At 50.0% G+C, this 18,854-nt stretch overlaps 5 protein-coding genes across 5 annotated transcripts; all 5 read left to right on the top strand.

Moving 5' to 3' along the window:
* Positions 1-308: 308 nt before the first annotated feature.
* M437DRAFT_55905 (calcium channel-like protein subunit Cch1) lies at positions 309-7,248 on the top strand (the record flags this gene model as incomplete). The annotated part of the gene is made up of 6 exons (XM_041022962.1): positions 309-2,790; positions 2,840-3,084; positions 3,138-3,441; positions 3,497-5,997; positions 6,046-6,905; positions 7,020-7,248. 6 exons carry the CDS (start codon positions 309-311, stop codon positions 7,246-7,248), a joined length of 6,621 nt encoding a protein of 2,206 aa, XP_040876794.1.
* A 1,165-nt stretch (positions 7,249-8,413) lies between these two features.
* On the top strand, positions 8,414-9,433 carry M437DRAFT_77876 (uncharacterized protein; the record flags this gene model as incomplete). The annotated part of the gene is made up of 1 exon (XM_041026896.1): positions 8,414-9,433. The coding sequence occupies one exon, from the start codon at positions 8,414-8,416 to the stop codon at positions 9,431-9,433; it is 1,020 nt and encodes a 339-aa protein (XP_040876793.1).
* Positions 9,434-10,149: 716 nt separating this feature from the next.
* M437DRAFT_77875 (alpha/beta-hydrolase) lies at positions 10,150-11,643 on the top strand (the record flags this gene model as incomplete). The annotated part of the gene is made up of 1 exon (XM_041026895.1): positions 10,150-11,643. The coding sequence occupies one exon, from the start codon at positions 10,150-10,152 to the stop codon at positions 11,641-11,643; it is 1,494 nt and encodes a 497-aa protein (XP_040876792.1).
* Positions 11,644-15,098: 3,455 nt separating this feature from the next.
* M437DRAFT_18172 (uncharacterized protein) lies at positions 15,099-15,575 on the top strand (the record flags this gene model as incomplete). The annotated part of the gene is made up of 1 exon (XM_041018940.1): positions 15,099-15,575. A coding segment is annotated over one exon (477 nt), but the record flags the coding sequence as incomplete, so codon positions are not given.
* Positions 15,576-16,270: 695 nt separating this feature from the next.
* M437DRAFT_56071 (uncharacterized protein) lies at positions 16,271-17,590 on the top strand (the record flags this gene model as incomplete). The annotated part of the gene is made up of 2 exons (XM_041022981.1): positions 16,271-17,342; positions 17,430-17,590. The coding sequence occupies 2 exons, from the start codon at positions 16,271-16,273 to the stop codon at positions 17,588-17,590; spliced, it is 1,233 nt and encodes a 410-aa protein (XP_040876790.1).
* Positions 17,591-18,854: the final 1,264 nt, after the last annotated feature.

Genomic DNA, 18,854 nt, shown 5'->3' with positions numbered 1-18,854 from the left:
CCTGGCAAGGCGAAACGAGACGCGCATCAGTATGTGGATACGCCAATCACTGTGTTGCGTACGCTCTTTCATATCAAAATATTGTCCTTTTCCAGCTTGCATTACCTCTCCAACTAGACAACGTACTGTAGCCGTCAGAACTTATTGTTTCCTTTCCGACCGAGTCTCGATCGAATCGCCCCTCCCACCTGAAAAGACCAGAATACACACCCGTTGGGCCACGAACCTAAAGCACAGGGAAAGAGCAGGACACAGACAAGTAGGACAACCAATGCAGAAAGAGCAGCTCACGACACTGCGCTGAGGCAATGGCCGACGAATCGCCCACCGTTAACAGTCGGAGGCACCGTCGCAATCAGTCGACTCCGCAGACGTCGATTCAGCTGCAAGACCTGGGTCCCGCTCAACATGCTCCCATATCTCAGGATCCAGCATCCCCATCCGCTCAGGCTTCACATCGCCGAACGTTGAGCGACCGCGGACGTAGCTTGTTTCGGCGCAATAGAGAGTCTCTCTTATCACATAGTCCTGGTAGAAATCAACACCCTCCTAATACACGCGCTTACTCGCCCATCTCCGAGGATCCTCCCAGTCCACCAGAACTCGATCGTAACTTGTCGCCTCTTGCATACGTAACCTCGCCCACTGGTCAGCGTACCCGAGTCGACGATGGTCAAGATGAGGACGAGCGCACGCCGCTATCTCCACACGAAGGGAGCAGTTTCCAGCAAGCTATGGGCTTTGCTGGTCTCAGTATAGGTACTCCTGCTCGCCCTTCGTTACACTCTGGTCATGGTCGATTAGGCAGCAACCTCAGCCTCCGTACTGTTGACACATCACCTTACGACGAAGAGCCCGATGATCCAACTGGCTTCTTTCCGCATGAGGAGGATCTGGACACTGTGCCTCTGACAGATACGAGCCGTCTCGAAGCTCATTCACCACAACGTAATGATCGTGGCAGCTTCCAGAGTATCCGCTTTTTGTCACCGTCTGCCTCGCATTCCAACAACCCAGATGTCGAATCTGGAAACTTGACTCCTTCTGGTCGCTGGAGTCGTTCTCCAGATGGCCACAGTCGTTCTCCTGCAGACAGTCGTCGCTCTTTGTCCCCCATGGGAGACTCTCCTTTCCACCGAGCTGGAGATATGATGCGCAAGATGTCGATGCGTGTGGTCAACCTGAGTAATGAGCCCGAAGTTGCAGAGCGTATGATCAGGCGCAAGTCGTCTGTGGGTCATTCTTCTCGCATCTCTGAAGCTCCCGATTTTGGCAGTGATGGACCTCCCCGCTCTCCCGTCAGTGAGAAGATGCCTTCGCCCATGCTTCGCCCTGCCGATCATCTCGGTTCAGTCGCTCATGAGCCAAACCCCTTTCGTGGCAAGTCACTGGGCATCTTTCCGCCGGATAGCAAGTTGCGTCTAAAGTTGGCCGACTTTCTACTTCATCCTTTCACTGAACCTTTCATTCTGGTGCTCATTGTCTTCCAGACAATCTTGCTTGCTGTCGAAGCTCGCAACAATGTTAATAATGATCCACGATCCCAGCGATTTGGAACTACTTGGATCGACATCGCGTTGCTTGCATTGTTTATCATCTACACTATTGAGATTGCGATCCGGGTCATAGTGTCTGGATTCATCGTTAACCCCATTGAATACAGTACCATTGATCGCAAGGTTGGGCTCAGGACTGCCGTTTTGAGAAAGGCCAATGATATGTTTGCTTTGCACCGAAAGCCTTCCGTCAGGAATCTGAATCCGCTTCCACCGTTAACGCCAGGACCTCAGCCTGGGATTCTACGTAGCTTCACCACGAACACTATGATGGAAGTGCCAGGCGGCTCAAAGCAAGCTCAGCTACAACGACTAGCATACCGAGCATTCTTGCGTCATTCATTCAACCGCCTCGATTTCCTTGCCGTTTGCGCTTTCTGGATTAGCTTCGTAATTGGTATCTTTGGCGTCGAGTCTCAGAAGCACGTCTTTGTCTTCCGCATGCTGAGCTGTCTTCGAATTGTGCGTCTTCTAGGTATAACTAGTGGCACTCTAGTGATATTGCGGAGTCTGAAGAAAGCTGCTCCTACCTTGCTTAATGTCGCCTTTCTGACTGGGTTCTTCTGGCTGTTGTTTGCAATCATTGGAGTTCAGAGCTTCAAGTCCAGCCTCCGCCGTACATGTGTCTGGACCAATCCCGAAAACGCTTCAGATACATACACTCAGTCAATGCAGTTCTGTGGTGGCTATCTCTTGTCTAACGGTACAGCAAGACCTTGGGAACACCAAGACGGTTCGCCTGGTGCAGACGATGCTAAAGGTTTCTTCTGCCCCATCAACTCCAAGTGCATCGAAGGTGAAAATCCTTACAATGGGACTGTCAGTTATGACAATATCTTCCAGTCACTTGAGATGGTTTTCGTCGTTATGTCTTCAAACACGTTCTCTGATCAACTTTACTATCTTGCTGACAGCGACTATTTATCTGCTGGTATATTCTTCGCTGCTGGCATTATAGTCTTCCCACTTTGGCTTGTCAACTTGCTGATTGCGGTCATCACATCTTCCTTCCAGGTTATCCGGGACGAAAGCAGAGCCAGTGCTTTTACAGCACAAGAGCACGTCAAGCATCTCGAGACGGAAGAGGGAAGCGATGGATTCAAGCAGAAGACAAGCACGCTGAAACAGTTTGTAAACAATACACGATGGATCTGGATTGCTGTCATTACATATGGTTTGATTGTACAATGCCTGCGCAGTGCATACATGAGCCCAAGCAGAGCGGCTTTTCTCAGTAAGTTCATCTCTCCTGTGTTATGCGACAGATGCTTACCGATTCGAAGGCTCTTCTGAGCTAGGTGTAACCATAGCCCTGGATATCGAAATCATTCTTCGATTTATGGCAAACTGGCGCCGGTTCCACAAAAGCAAGCGTAATCTTGTGGATCTCGCATTAGCTGTAATAACTACGATCATTCAAATCCCGGTTATCAAGCATTCTGGTCAGCCATATGCATGGTTGACGTTCTTCCAAATCATAAGAATCTATCGTGTCGTACTCGCAGTCGAAATGACACGCACGCTGATTGTATGTATTCTTCAGATGACATCAAGCTTGCAACTGACTAACATGCTTCGCAGCTCACTGTGTTGGGCGACTTCTCGGGTCTGTCCAACTTGATCATGTTCGTTATGCTACTGTGCTTCCTCGCCGCCATATTCGCGACACAAATCTTCCGCGGACAGATCCCTGAAGAAAATGATCAAGGTGAAGCGATTCGCGTCCCGTTCTTCGACATCTACAACGCCTTTTTGGGGATGTATCAAATATTCTCAAGCGAGAACTGGACGGACATTATGTACAGCGTCACTTCATACAATGTTGCTTACAACAATGGTTGGATAGGCGCAGCATTCTGTATCATGTGGTTCATTCTGGCAAACTGTAAGTTTGAAGCTGTCAGATTGAGTTGTCTTTATATCTCGCTAACTTCGAACAGTCATTGTTTTGAACATGTTTATTGCTGTCATCCAAGAGAATTTCGATGTTTCCGAAGACGAGAAACGTTTGCAGCAAGTCAAAGCCTTCCTTGCAAAGAGACAAGTAAACGCGACATCCGGTAGTCAGGGTTCACTATCATTGTCAACAATCTTCAAGCTCGGACAAGTTCGCCGACAAGACCCTCTCGATTATGGCTCTGCACAAACAGAAATGCTTCTCAAGGATGCAGTAGTCCGAGACTTCCTTGATGACCACGACATTGATCCCGGTGCAAGCCTTCCTGATACTGCCGCCAATATACCCAACAACAGTCCACCCGTCAAATCAGGCACTTTGGCTCAGCGCTGGGAACAACTGCTCAATCGCCTCTTCAATCGCGAACCTAATCCATTCTACTCGAATGTAGAGCTTCAGAAGGCTCACGAGGAAGTAGACACTCGACAAATGGTGAAAGAGGTCGTAGCGGCAAATGAGAGAGTCAAGAGAGCTCAACGGGAATACTTGCGGAAGTATCCCAACTACAATGTCTCACTTTTCATCTTCAGGATCAACAATCCTGTCAGAAGAATATGTCAGAGAATTGTAGGACCAGGTCGTGGTGATCGCATAGAGGGTGTCGCACCGTCCAGACCTATCTGGTACGGGTTCTCAGCATTTATTTACGCAGCCATTGTAGCCATGGTGCTCTTGGCCTGTGTTACAACGCCTTTGTACCAAAAGGAGTACTTCAGAACTCACGACTTCAAAGCCCTGAACTGGTTTGTCTACAGCGATATGGGCTTCGCAGCTCTCTTCACCATCGAGTCTGTCATTCGAGTTATCGCGGATGGCTTCTATTGGACACCTAACGCATACTACCGTAGCTCTTGGGGCATTATTGATGGCATCGTCTTGGTTACATTGTGGACCGACATTCTCACCACAATCTATAATCCAGGCGGTGGTTCAAGAGCTGTCGGTGCTTTCAAGGCGTTGAGGGCCCTTCGATTGCTCAACGTCAGCGAGAATGCTAGAGATACCTTCCACTCTGTCATCGTCATGGGTGGTTGGAAAGTCGTCTCGGCAGCGTTTGTTTCAATGAGTTTGCTCATTCCATTTGCCATATACGGCCTGAATCTATTCAATGGCAGGTTTATGGAATGCAACGATGGCAATGGTGTCACATCGTTGCTTACCGATTGTACTGGCGAGTACCTTAGTTCACCCTACGATTGGAACGTGCTTGCCCCACGTCAAGTCGCCAACCCATACTACGACTTCGATAATTTCGGATCAGCGCTATTCATCCTCTTCCAGATTGTGTCACAGGAAGGCTGGATCGACGTCATGTGGAGTGGTCAATCCATCACTGGCGTTTTCACGCAGCCCAGTTCTTTCGCATCTCAAGGAAACGCTGTCTTCTTCGTCGCTTTCAACTTACTTGGTGCCGTCTTCGTCTTGACGCTGTTTGTTAGTGTCTTCATGCGCAACTATACGGAACAAACTGGTGTGGCTTTCTTGACGACTGAACAGCGATCATGGCTTGAACTGAGAAAACTGCTCCGACAAATTTCACCATCCAAAAGACCCTCATCTAAGGAGGTGCGGCAAACCTGGAGAGAATGGTGTTATCGCCGAGCTGTGACGAAGAACGGTAAATGGCAGCGCAGTGTCACCCTGGTTCTCGTCTTCCACCTCCTTTTACTGTGTTTGGAATGGTATCCAGACAACGAACACTGGGATAGAGCACGAGATTACATATTCCTGGTGCTAACGCTCTTCTACATTGTCAACATCGTCATCCGTATCATCGGGCTTTCCTGGACTCGGTTCAGAAGAAGTGCCTGGGACGTGTACTCGCTATTCGCGGTTTCTGGTTCATTTGTCACATTGGTCTTACTCCTGACAAACTTCAAGAACAGAAACTACGTACAAGTACACAAGTTGTTCCTTGTGTCAATCGCATTGCTTCTGATTCCCAGGAACAATCAACTGGATCAACTCTTCAAGACTGCAGCCGCTAGTTTTACCTCGATTGCCAACCTCGTTGCCACTTGGTTCGTCCTCTTCCTGGTCTTCGCCATTGCCTTTACTCAAACTTTCGGATTGACTAGATTTGCCGAGGGTGAAACGGACAACCAAAATTTCCGTACAGTGCCCAAAGCTCTGGTCATGTTGTTCCGTATGAGTTCAGGCGAAGGCTGGAATGAGGTTATGGCAGACTTCGCCTCGGTCACCCCACCTTACTGCACAATTGGCGAGCACTACTACGATGGCGACTGTGGTAGTGACGGATGGTCTATGGCTCTGTTCATCTCCTGGAATATCCTCAGCATGTACGTTTTCATGAACCTTTTCATTTCGTTGATCTACGAAAGTTTCTCGTACGTCTATCAGCGAAGTAGCGGATTGTCTGTCATCAGCAGAGAAGAGATCCGACGGTATAAGCAGGCCTGGGCAGAATTCGACCCAAGTGGTTCTGGATACATCTCGAAGGAGAAGTTCCCCCGCCTATTAGGAGTGAGTTTATCTTGTCACCATGTCGTCGGTATACACTAATTGAATCAGGAACTCTCTGGTGTCTTCGAAATGCGTATCTACGATGGCGACTTCACAGTCAGTAATATCATCGCAGACTGCACTTCTCGACCACAACGTGCTCATCCTCTTGGGTTGGATGGTCCCAAGGATAGTTCCCAAATCGACCTTGAGAAACTGAATGAACGTCTGTCAGAAATTCCGATCCATGAGATCCAAAGGCGCAGAAAGCGAATGAACATCTTCTATGAAGAAGTGTTGGTCTCCGCCGATCCTGATCGTGGTGTCGAGTTCAATTCGCTTCTGATGATCCTGGCCCATTACAAGGTCATCAACGACAACAAAAGCCTGCGACTCGAAGAGTTCTTGCGCCGTCGTGCTCGTCTGCAGCGTGTCGAAGAAGCTGTACGCCGCAATGTTGTCGTCGGATTTTTCGATACACTTTACTGGGCTCGTCGCTTTAGAAAGGCGCTGGAAGCCAAGAAGAATGCACGCATGACTATGGTACCTCAATTGGATGTGCCTGAGATCTTCATCCAGGATGATAGCGGGGACGCCGATGACTCTGGTCGAAAATCTACTTCGGCCCCATCTACGCCAGTTGAATACAAGGCGCCCGATTGGACTATTGGAGGCGATAGTAGCACACCAGCCCTTACTATCGATCCCACAGCATCTCGACCTAACTTGCGCAACCGTAGTGGTTCTATTCAAGTCTCACCATCAGCTTCACCAACGCGTTCACGAGCAGTTTCACACTCGTCTCCCTCTGGGATGCGGGATATTCCTGAAGACTGGCACTTTGCTGAAGCCCTGATCGAAGGACACAACCGGTCTAGATCGCCGTCACCTTCACCGCAACACCTCGATCCCGATGACACGTCAGATGCGTATGGTGGTTTGGGCCTTGGAGCAGGTCCTCGAAGTCGCGCTCAAACACTGTCCGCCTCAGGTCCAGAGTCTCGTCCTCGCGCAGGCACTTTGTCGATCGCTGGCACTCCTAGCGCGGGTAGTCGTTCACGTGCTACTAGCTCCGTAAACGCGCAGAATGTGCTTGATGTCCTAGACACTTCGGCATGGGGTGAGAGTATCAGACGAAGCTTTACTACTCGTGGGTCCACAGTAGGACCACGGGACACAAGTGTTGAGCCTATGCCGCCCATCTCCGACACACAACCTTCGAGTTCGTCACATGCAGAAGGACATGATCATGAGCATCCACATGACCGGTGATCCTGTACCCCTGATGTAGATAGATGGATGAAACTCGAGGCTTAATTTTTTCTGTATTTGCATAGCGAAGGCGTTGTTGTCGATACGATTCTGATAGAGAGGCCATTGCCAAATGATAAACATGTCCTATTTTTTTTTAACAATATTCTACTGTTCGGCCTTTGAGTGAATGTGCTTTGAAATGTGCAGTGGATTGAAGAATTTTCTCTCGGGTTCGATCTGTGCTATCTGAAAACTCTCGCAATTCATTTTCAAGATCTCCCCACGCGCGACAGTAAACCATACAGTTTGCAGTCACAAAACGATGATGTGCGAAGTAGTATCTCAGAAAGAGAAAAAAAGTGCAAAAAGAATAGCTAAGCTTGGTTTCGATCCAAGGTCCTCCGGGTTATGAGCCCGGCGCGCTGTGAGGAGTTAGTGAATGTGGGAGATGACGTGAGATAATATGTTGCGAACCTTCCGCTGCGCCACTCAGCTGATAATTTTCGCAGAGAATCAACAATCTCGGCTGGCAGACATGATCGCCATAAACAATATATAGTCTTGTGTTTTCTCGATTTGACAAGAATCGCGCCTTCCTAATTCGATGGAAAGTGTTCTTTTTCTAATCCGACAGCGAATGCACTTTCCCAATCGGACAGCGAACTTGCCTTCCTTGCTCTTAAGCATCTTTGAATTGGTGGAAAACGGCTGCAGATCCATTACAATAACACCCGACCCGGTGTCTAATAGCACAACCCCGAAGCACTTGCAAGATAACGAATAATATCGTAAGCATGTACAGCCAATCATCAAGATATGTAAGTTGTGCGAGTGTTGGCACATTGGTGTTACCCGCCTCCCACTTTCCAAGCGCGTAGCTTCCTCCCTACGTGCTAAAGTATGCAACGCGTGTTATGAAAATGCACAAGACCAACTGGAAACAGGACAGTGCCCACTGAGAAGCGATAATTTGACAGCTCTCTGTGGACACACCTCTGATCTGGAAATAGCCGTGCCTTTTTACAGTATGCACTTCTAAGTTTGCTAATATCTGGCGTGAAATGTTGGATGCTGTGTCTGGAGCATGATGTCACGACTGTGAAACGATGAAGCGTGATCAAACATCGACCTTGCAGTCCTCACCTGATCAGTTTTATCAACATAATCAAAGGCAATAAACAGCATGGAGCACTACAAACCTCATTCTGGCTCGACGTTCGAGGGTTACTACTCCAAGTTCCGATTGCCATCTGGCGCACATCTGGCATTGATCGTCTGTACAGTGCCGCAGGCTAAAGAGCGACCTCACAACATCACTTTCACTTACGTACCGGAAGGAGATGTGACCAAATGTTTTCAACGCGAGGTCTTTGTCGATGATCTGAAGATGTTCAACGGAGAGGGCGACATAGCGTTTGAGCAACATTGGAAGGGAGGCTATGTCAAGGTCCACAACGATTCAACGACTGAGTATTGCATTGATCATCTCGAGGACGAGGGCTTCAGCTTCAAAGGAACGACGACTAGCCATACACCTTGGATGCCCGACATGGATACGCCAGAAGGTGCACTCGTCTACCTCCCTCTACCTCTACATTGGCATGTGCACTCCGTTGCTTCAGACTGCGAGTTCGAGATGAAGATCAACAACTACGAGCTGCCGGAAGAAGACAAGAAGGGCGTCGCATCTGTTCACCAAGAAAAGAACTGGGCCAACAGTTTCCCTTCAGCTCACCATTGGGTCCAAGCCCGCGACGGCGACCGCGGTATTTGCATCGCTGGAGGTGAGATTCTTGGTATGGAAGCATACCTTCTGGGATACCACGCTAGCGACCCCAAGTACAACATGACCTTCCGCCCTCCCTTCGCAGTAAAAGCTGCTGGTATCGCTCCATTCATGAGCGTCGAACACAGCTGGGATACGCGCACTTTCGAGCTGAGCATTCAAAGCTTCACGCAGAAGATTGTCGTCTCAGCTCGAGCACCCATTGGCCAATTCTTCACATTGAGCTCACCGTTCCCGGACGGTCATCGTCTCAACTTTTTGGCTGAGAGTTTCCGTGCCACTATCAATGTCAAGGTGTACCATGCTGGTGTGCTAGGTCCTTGGGAGTTCGTACATGAGGACAACTTTGAGAATGGCAGTCTTGAGTTTGGTGCTGGATACTACCCTCCTGCCGGTAAGGAGGAACGCTTTTACTGAGCTTGCGCCGGTCTAGTCTTGTATTCTCTGTTTAGCGAGCACCTTACTTTCCGTATGAGCGGCTGCATATTATAATGAAAACACACGCTTGATCAAATGATCATCAGAGCAAACAGCACTGAAAATCTGATTTCCACGGTTTAGATACTTCCGCTCGACCGGATCATCCAGTTCCGTCTCTGTTCCGAGCGCTCGGCCAGTATTTGGGGCAGGGTGGTATGCTCGACCATGGTTTCGAATGCCAACATGCATACCATATCGCCGCACAATGTTCTAGCGATCTCTCTTAAGCACCAGGATGCTTTAAGTCGCTTGCCATTCCATGACCTGGCTCCTTGTGTGTTAAAATGCTCACTGTAATGCGCTGTTGGCCTTTGTCTGCAGTTTTGTCAAGTCATTTCGAGAAGCTACTCAAAATCAGAATGGCATGGCGCAATCTTTCTGTGCAACTTTTTATTTTGGTAGTGTATACCACTATTGGTGTACATTGTCAGGACTGAAAATAGTATTGCATATTGGAGATCTTTCACTAATCCTAGCAATTGCAGGTTATCCAAGGCAAGAAGACATGGAAGAATTATGGGCAGGGTCACTAGAGGACTTGGGCGTTTCAGCTGAACCAGCCCCACACCCCACCACCCCACATGCCAAATGGGGGCAGTATAAGAGCGACCAACCTCCTGCTCCAAGATGCTCTGTAAACAACAGAACTTAAGATGCCAGAACTGACGCACGGGGAATTGAACGCTACGTTTGTTGGTGCAGATCTCAAGTCTTGCTCACAGTACCGAGGGATCAAATATGGGACCATCAACAAGAGATTCGAACAACCAACATTGAAAGCCAACTGGAATGGAGAAAGAGTTGACTGTCAGCGATGGGGACCAAGGTGTCCGCAAAACAAATATGATATTGGTCACCTACTTCGAGCTCCGGAGGGAGAAATGTTTTACGACGAGACCGAGGATGAATTCGAATGCTTGAATCTGGACATAACTGTTCCTGCCAACACGCCAAAAGATGCACGACTGCCTGTTATGATCTGGATTCATGGTGGCTCTCAAATCGTCAGTTTCGGAAATGGTGCGAGCAAAGCTGGCGATACGACACGGATTGTAGCAGAATCAGCCCAACACTCGAAGCCGATGATTGTGGTATCCGTTCAATATCGACTGAACATGTTTCATGTTGGAGACGGCAACGGCAACAAGAACTTCGGATTCAAAGATCAGCAACTGGCTATCCAATGGGTTCATCGATATATTGCTGGTTTTGGCGGTGATGTCAATGAAATGACGCTGGCTGGAGAGAGTGCCGGAGCTGTGTTCGTACATGGGTTGATCGTGAGCGGAGCTCCTGTCAGGCGTGGTATTCTCATGTCTGGTTCTTTACACATGTCACCACCACAACCAGAAGCCAGGGCAAGAACTATGCTCATAGATCCGGTACTCGTAAAGCTGCAAGCAAAAGGATACACGTCTCTCGAGGAAGCACCAGTTGAAGCATTACTAGAAGCACAAGCTGAGATACCGATACCTTCAGTGTTTCTCCAAGACGATGAGTGCTTTGAGAACTGGCAAGAAAACACAGGCAACATAGAAGAGCTGCTGATAGGGGACTGCGAGTTCGAGTCAGTCCTCTGGCGTAACGGTGTCGAAGCAATGTCTGCAGAAGAGATCGTAGAATGTTTTGACAAAGCCGGAAGCTCCGGCAAACAGCTCAAAGAGCTCTATCACATCAACAAAACACGAGCACCGCAATGCAGACACGGTGCAATGGACTTTATGAATGACATGCGATTTGCATTACCAGTACCACTGGTCATGGATGGGTATACGAAAGAAGGAAAGAAGGCATACAGATACTTGTTCGACCAAGCAAATCCGTGGCAGGCTTCATCCCGGGCACACCATGCGGTTGATCTGATCTACCTCTTTGGCGGGTTCGACATGACAATGAACGCATCAGCAGAAGCGCTTGGCGAAGAAATGAGGAGACGATTCATTTGGTTCATCAATGGAAAGGCACCATGGACGATACACAAGATCATGGCGTTTGGACCATTGGGAGACACCAGGGAGATTGATGATAGAGGGGTTGCAGCTCGCCGACGCACACGACAGATAGAGGAGATCAAGAAGCTCGAGGCTGGTGACGTGGCTGCGGCGTTTGGCAGCCTTGCAGCTGGAAGAATCAGCTTGCACAACTAGAGAGTGCTCGTAGCGTTCACGATCGAGCCAGGATAACTAGCTGCAATACATCAGGCCATAAGAGCAGTGCAGGCCCCGCTTGTGCTGTGCAGCGTGCGTCCGCCGAGACGAATTCGTGCTTGGCCATGAGATTGCGGATCCGAAAGAACGCAACGGAGCCCAATCCAAAGTTTGTGCTGGTTGCCACGAGAAGAAGCTTAGCAGAGATGTTGGTGTTTCTATGCATTTTCGACCAACAACGTAACAGAATGGATCTAATCAGCCATGAGCGACCCTTGCTTCCACCACATCCAACGACACCGCGGATGCATGTCAGATGCACGTCGACGCACGTGAGTAACTTCCAACACGGCCAAACCATCATTTGGCGGTGGGGATATCCCTGAATACTACAGCCTGCAACCTAGTGAGTAACATACTGTAGCTAGTCAGCAATCGCTTAGGCACAGAGAGTTGCAGTTCAAGGACAGCATGGTGACAAGATGAGATCCTGTCCCCCACTCTCATCCCCGTCGCCTCGTCGCTCTTACTATATACCAATCTGAATGGTTGTCGTTGAAGCTCGGCAGCATCTTGACCTGGCGTCTGCTCGTGAGCCGGCCACTACCGCAGTCTGCCCCTCACGAAAAGTAGCCGCTTGTTCTTGTTATAATTCGGCTCGGCTTGTCGCGTTCACCGAAGGCCCGTGACAACCGCGACTAAAGCTCGGAAAAAAGCGCAAGCAAACGCCTGCCTTGAAAGTTGCAAACCATTCTGACGGCCTGACGATTGATTTTTTCCCACTCGCTTCTGCGGCCCGATCAAAGTGACGGACGGAGCTCGCTGTTTGTTCGCCTTCATCTGGAGTCTGGTTCTATTCTTCTCTCGCTTGCCCAAAGTCTTCTCAGCTTGGAACTCCTGTCTCAATTTCGACCGAGCTCTTTTACGTGTGCGAAGAGCCAACGCCTGCTGTGCCGCGTCGCATTTGGAGCCTGTCACCCAACGCCGCCAACTCAGAGTCCCGACTGACGTTCTCTGTCAGCCTGCGCCTGTCCTCGTACGAGCCTGAGTCGATTGTCCTGGTGTATATCGTGCGGGGAGGTCGTCCTTGAACCTTCCCGGACAAGTTGAGACTGCGCGACAGCTCTCAACTATTTTCTTTGGAACTGCCCAACTGGGCCACAAGACAAGCCTAGAACACGACGAGAGAAATCTCTGACTCAGCCATGTCTTTTTCATACGCACAAGCAGCCAAGGGCTCTGCAGCAAAAGCATCCGGCACAGCAACACCGTCCTCTAACTCGGTAGCCGAGGATGCTCATGGTCTTTCAGTTGACTCGAAGGTTGATGGTCATGCAGGAGGAGACACATCCAGCGTAACATCGGCTAATAACAACGACGATGGCTCGTCCACACCCAACAGAGCCTCTTCCGAGTCAACATGGGACACCAAGTCGCAGAACTCTGATCGCCCAGCCAAAGCAGACAGCGCCGAGTCTAAGACTGAGACAATCGAGGCCAAGGGAGAGACATCCAAGCAACAGAAACCCAAGCTCCGCGATGCTCCTCCGCCGACCGTGAACATCTGGCAGCAAAGAGCGTCAACCATGACTCACGCTAAGCCAACACCGTCAATCAACACTGCAACCAACGGCAAGCAGGAGAGAAAAGCCGATAAGGCAAAGAACACAGATGCGAAGAAGCCTGTCGCTTCCAGTACGAGAAATCGTGATCAACGTCAGACCGCCGAGGTACCCAAATCTCGCGGAAATGCTTCAGCTCTTCCGCCAACCAGCGATGTTGCCTGGCCTACCATGGAGACCGCTCGTGAGGAGGAGCGCAAGAAGACACAAGTGCAAGAGGAAAGAGCGCCAAAGGAGAATAGTAATGCACCGAGTAACAAGAAGACTGAATGGGTTAACATGCCTTATGTGCCTACAGCTGTCTTTGAAACGACTTTGCCGACCAGAGGAGCTCCTCGTCCCACTCGCGGAGGCGCGCGTGGTGGAAGCAATCTGACTGGTCGTACAACTTACCAGAACGGCCAGAATGGAGAAAAGCCTGCGTCAAAGTCTGCAGATGCTACCCAGGAACAGATCGCCGCTGCGAATGCCGAGGCAGACCGCGAATCCATGCCTCCTCCACCTAAGCCTGTCAAGGTCGAAGAGTCCAAGGAAACCTCGACCAACGGCGTGTCTCACGAAGGTCCTGTCACCAACGGCGCTCCCAAGCGTCATCCATCCGCTCGTCGTAACAAGTCTCCTCGCAAGTTCGAGCCGACTGGTCGCCGTCAATCTGCTGCTTCCATCAATGCGGATGCTCTCAACGGAACTCACACCGAGGCTACAAAGATTGCCAACAAGGAGCGTGCCTTTGACAATCCCCCGCCGTTCCGCGAAACCAAGGGGGCCAAGCGTGGAAGAGGCGGCCACCGTGGCGGTCTCAGCAACGGCCACTTCTCTTCCCAAAACTTCGCCAATGGCTTCCCTGGCGACTTCACTCCTGCAGCTCCTTCATTCCCTCCTCGCGGCGGTCATTACCCTCAGCAGAGCCGTGGCGGCTTCCGTGGAGGTATGCGCTCGCAATCCATTCCTTTTGATTATAGCCGTGGTCAGTACCCTGGCTACCCCATGATGGTTCCCCAGGGTTACATGCCCGATTACTACGGTGGCTACATGGCACCTGTTCCTGCTTACCAACCTGGCGCAGAGCAGATGTACCTTGTTCCTGCAATCTCACAGCAAATCGAGTACTACTTCTCCTTGGATAACCTGGTCAAGGACACTTTCTTCCGCAAACACATGGACTCCCAGGGATTCGTCTTCCTGACCTTTGTCGCTGACTTTAACAGACTGAAGTCGTTGACCACAGATTACGAGCTTCTGAAGTACGTCTGCCTCAACTCACCAAACATTGAACTACGCACTGGCCAAGATGGAAAGGATCGTCTACGAAAGGCTGGCGATTGGGAGATGTGGGTTCTGCCCATGGCCGAGCGTGATCCTTCTGCTCAGAACGACGGCCCGGTCTCATTTGAGCGCCCTCCTGTTCCACACATTGGAATGGTTGCACCTTTCTACCCTGGTGGTATGGAACAATTTGCCGAGAACGCTGGTTTCGAGGAGTTCAGAGGCCGCCAAGCGAAGTCGCCTCACCGTGAGAATGGTTTGTCACCTCTAGGCAGCTACTTCATTCCTGCCGAGGATATGGGTGGTGAGCCAGACAACTTTCCTAGTACACAAATTGACAACTTGACTGTTGTTGTCCGCAAGCACGAGGAAGCTCCTCGTCGTGCTCCATACCACACTGCAGGAACCAGAACTTTCTCGGATGGATCCATTGACTCGAAGAACATTTACGAGGAAGTTCAAAAGACAAAGGTTCAGGAAAAGAAGCCCCAAACCAATGACTCTGAACAGCAAGCTGCTACCAATGGTGACGCGACAGCTGCAGCTGATGGTCCTGCAGTGACGCTATTCTGGGTTAAGGATCAGAACTCGCCTGTCGATAGCCTTCCCGAGGACACCACACACGAGATGTACAGCCACCTCCGCGGCAAGGCCCTGTCGCAACGTGAAGTTGCAGCCACAGGCACTTGCCCTTACGACATGGATGTTCTTTACCAATTCTGGTCGCACTTCCTGATTCGCAACTTCAACTCGAGCATGTACGCCGAGTTCCGTCATCTTGCCTTTGCCGACGCTGCTCAGCGTCACAATTCTACTGGCATTGCCAACCTTATCAAGTACTATAGCGAGGCATTGGCCAGCCAGATCCCTATCCGCGAGCGTGTGGGACGTCACTTTATCGAGCTTCTCCAGTCTGAGAAGGCTGGTGGTGAGCGTGTAGCTTTCAACCAGCTTCGTGAATCATGGAGAAGCACTGCATTCAACGTCAACAACCGCAAGAAGTTCGGTGACATGATCGACGCTGACCTCAAGGCCGAGCTTGAGGCATAATTTTTTCTCTTCATTTCAATTGTTTTTGCTTTTCAAAAAGTCACATATGCTAGGGGCGTTATTGGGGGCGTTTATTCAAGCATGGGACAAAAAGCCGGCGATAGATTATCTTCCAGCATGGGTGGGCAAACAAGGCGCATCTTTGTGCTTCACCAAAAGCAACGTTTAGCTGCAGGAAATGGGTCGGGAGATGGGTTGTTGTTGATTGCTTTCTTTGCACACACGCCGACATGGTTAATTCTTCACTGGTCATGTATTTCCTTCTGCTTCTTTCTCTTTTTCTTTTCTTTCCTCTCCCTTGATGCCCTTTTCATTTTTCTTCTGCTTTCATCTGGTCTCGTTTCTCAGCTGCACTTCGCCCTGTTGCATTTGGGCAAGATTGCTGTTGGCAGGAATAGAAGGAGAATATGGGGCAGAAAAGCTATGTTTATGATCTGTAGATACACAAAACCACCGCTCCACTACTCTAGATGGCTTGAAGATGCGGCACATGATGTGAAAACTAGAAAAGGCTCACTTTTGACCCTGAGACCGGCAAGATAAGATCTTGACGTTAGTCTTATCTCCGGCAGTCGCCACCCGCCTGCGCCACCTCTCCCCGCGTTTTGGTCGTAACTAGTACTTAGGCAGCCGCTTTCCATCGACCTCTCTCTACCATCTACACGTCTGCTTGACGAATCACATTCACCATGCCGCCCATAGCTGGCTACTGGCATAGCCTCTTAACGAGGCATGTCAAGACATGGAAAGCTGCCGCCAAACAGGTTCAGAAAATCGTACAGAGCAAAGCAGCCCAGTCGGCAACCTCCAAAGTTGAGCCCGTCCTGGTCCGCAGCTCTGCACGACAGCCACTTCACCCCGCTGCTCGCATCAGACAGCACCAGAGCCGTTGGTTCAGTAGCTCTTCACGCTCTGCTTTCAAGGATACCGTCCGTCGCTTCACCTCAATTGCCGAGCAATCGTCAGGACATCAGTACAAGCGTAGCGCTCTGCCCAAGTCTACCGTCGGCAATGCCGTCATCCGTCACTCTGGCCGCGCTCCTTTCGCCTCGACTTTGAGACCCAACCTTACTGGAGGTACTCTGGGACGCACATCTGGAGGATACTCACTTGGAGGAGGTCGCATCGGAGGTCAGAGATACTTCTCCCATGGTCCTGCTAGCCAAGCACAAGTTGTTCAGAACGTTTCTCAGGCTGTCCGTGCCTTCTTTGTATCTGGAAACAAGGCCCAATTCAATGGTGTCAACCCCCGTGGAGAGAAGTCATACAAGACTGTTACTGCCACCCAGGAAGACACTGCTATGAAGTTGCGTTCGTTGCCTAAGCAGACCCCTGGCTCTTACATCTCTTTCCCCATCAACCCTACCATCACTGCATTGACCTCCTTGAATGCTGTCGCCGGCTACGCCGATGCTGAGCACGTAAACACTGATGGTCTCCTCGATGGCCTCACCGTCGACTTCTCCCGCTCGCTCAAGGACCTGACCGCTGTCCTCAGCGATCTTAGCAAGCTCTCGAATCTGGGTGATCTGCCTATCACATATCAAGGTTCATCGCTGCGCATCCATTTCCCTGGCTGCGATGCCGATACTGTCAACAGATTACGTGACGAGCTTCAGATTCAACGAGGTGTCACAGTTCAGGACGAGGACTTTGACGACTTTGTCGGTTCGGAGATTGCTCTGTTGTTCCCTTTCGCTCCAAGCACACAGGAGTCTGAGAGCGGCAGCGAGTTCTATGAATCACCATCTGCAAGTCGTAGTCGACCTATCGAATGGCAGACTATGATAACGCCTGCCGAGAGCAGTTGTGGTCGCCAACTGTCAATGAAGTCGGACACCTTGTCAGAAGCAGACTTTGAATTTGACAGTCCGGCCATGGTCTCGGACTACGAGTCGTTGCATTACTCTAGCTCTGGCGAACGCGAAGATGCTCAAAGTCCTCTCGAATACCAAAACTTCGAAGGGATTTACAGATTCATTGAGCAGTGCGACTCGCACAGACGCTGAAAAGGATTATTATATCCTTTCCACTCACCTCTTTCTCGGTTAAGATTGTCACGATACTATACCCTTGGCGTTGGATTCACTGCTGTATTGTTTTATTATCTTCCTTCCTTGTTCTTTCCCCAGAGCGCACCTATGTAGTAACCACTATCAAACAAATTTAACATCATATGCCACACCTCGTATTCGCCATGCTGCCTAGATGGATTACGCCATACAAGGAAGAGGGTCTCGTGAGTTCATTTGCATTGACTCGGGCCTTGTTCGGAAGACTGTCAAAAAAGTCATATATTAAAAATCAATATATCAAGATCCGCTTCCGAGTGCTCCCCTCAGTGTCTTCTTTCTGGGGAACCATTGTATGGGGCTCTTTTTATCTCGCTTACATCTTCCTAGATAGTTTTTCAACATTTCCATGTGTCATTTCGGGGGTTATTGAGAATACTCTTTGCATCGCTATGCATTTTGTTGGATTGTATGGTCTGGACGCAGTGCCGCATTCATGCCCAATGGGATCTCGATGGTATGTGCATGTGCATGTGTTGTAGATCTTCTGTTGCGCGTGAACAATGCAATGGTCAATGCATGGAGCGTGCATCGTCTTTGCGTCAATCCAAGCATTCTTCATCATATCTTCCGAAATGGAGACTCGAGTGTCTTCAATGGGCTGATTGCATATCTGTTCACAGACTTGATCACAATCTAGACCGTTAGAGAAGGAGTGCATGCCAATATGCTTGCAAAGACAAAAGTGGATACTGTATGCAAAAGTATTGACGAGCTAGAAAATTGTGGAAAAGAAACAATTCTATAGGATATTCTATTTCGTAAGATGTTCTACTTCAAGGTTCAGCAATTGGGAGCAGTCGATCGCGCTTCCCTGTGCGGCGGCCTTGGCCACTCGGCCGCTTCCTCATCGTATATCTTGACATGTCTAGTCATCAGAACCTCGTCATCAGGAAACCAGCTCTTGTTCCGCAGCGAGCCAACAGCGACTGGTCCAGGACTGGTCGGGTCAACCGCCGCGCCGGAGTCTGACCTTGTGCTTTCTGTCGAGTTGGACCGCTCGGCAATGGTGCCCAGTTCATACACTTGACTGGGTGGTGCGCTTTTCAAGTCGCCAACAACACTGGTGAAGTTGCCCATCTTGCTGGGCTTCTTGTCGTCGTCCATCTGTAGATATCCACGCTCTGTGAATCTAGCGCCAGAATAAACTGCTTTGCGCTGTGACGATCCTTTGGAGTTATGGCTGAAGGATTTGCTGCTA

The sequence above is a fragment of the Aureobasidium melanogenum genome, assembly GCF_000721775.1.
Source record: "Aureobasidium melanogenum CBS 110374 unplaced genomic scaffold scaffold_23, whole genome shotgun sequence".
NCBI classification, from domain to species: Eukaryota; Fungi; Ascomycota; class Dothideomycetes; order Dothideales; family Saccotheciaceae; genus Aureobasidium; species Aureobasidium melanogenum.
The sequence above is the reverse complement of the archived record's forward strand: the minus strand, read 5'-3'. Positions and strand labels throughout refer to the sequence as shown.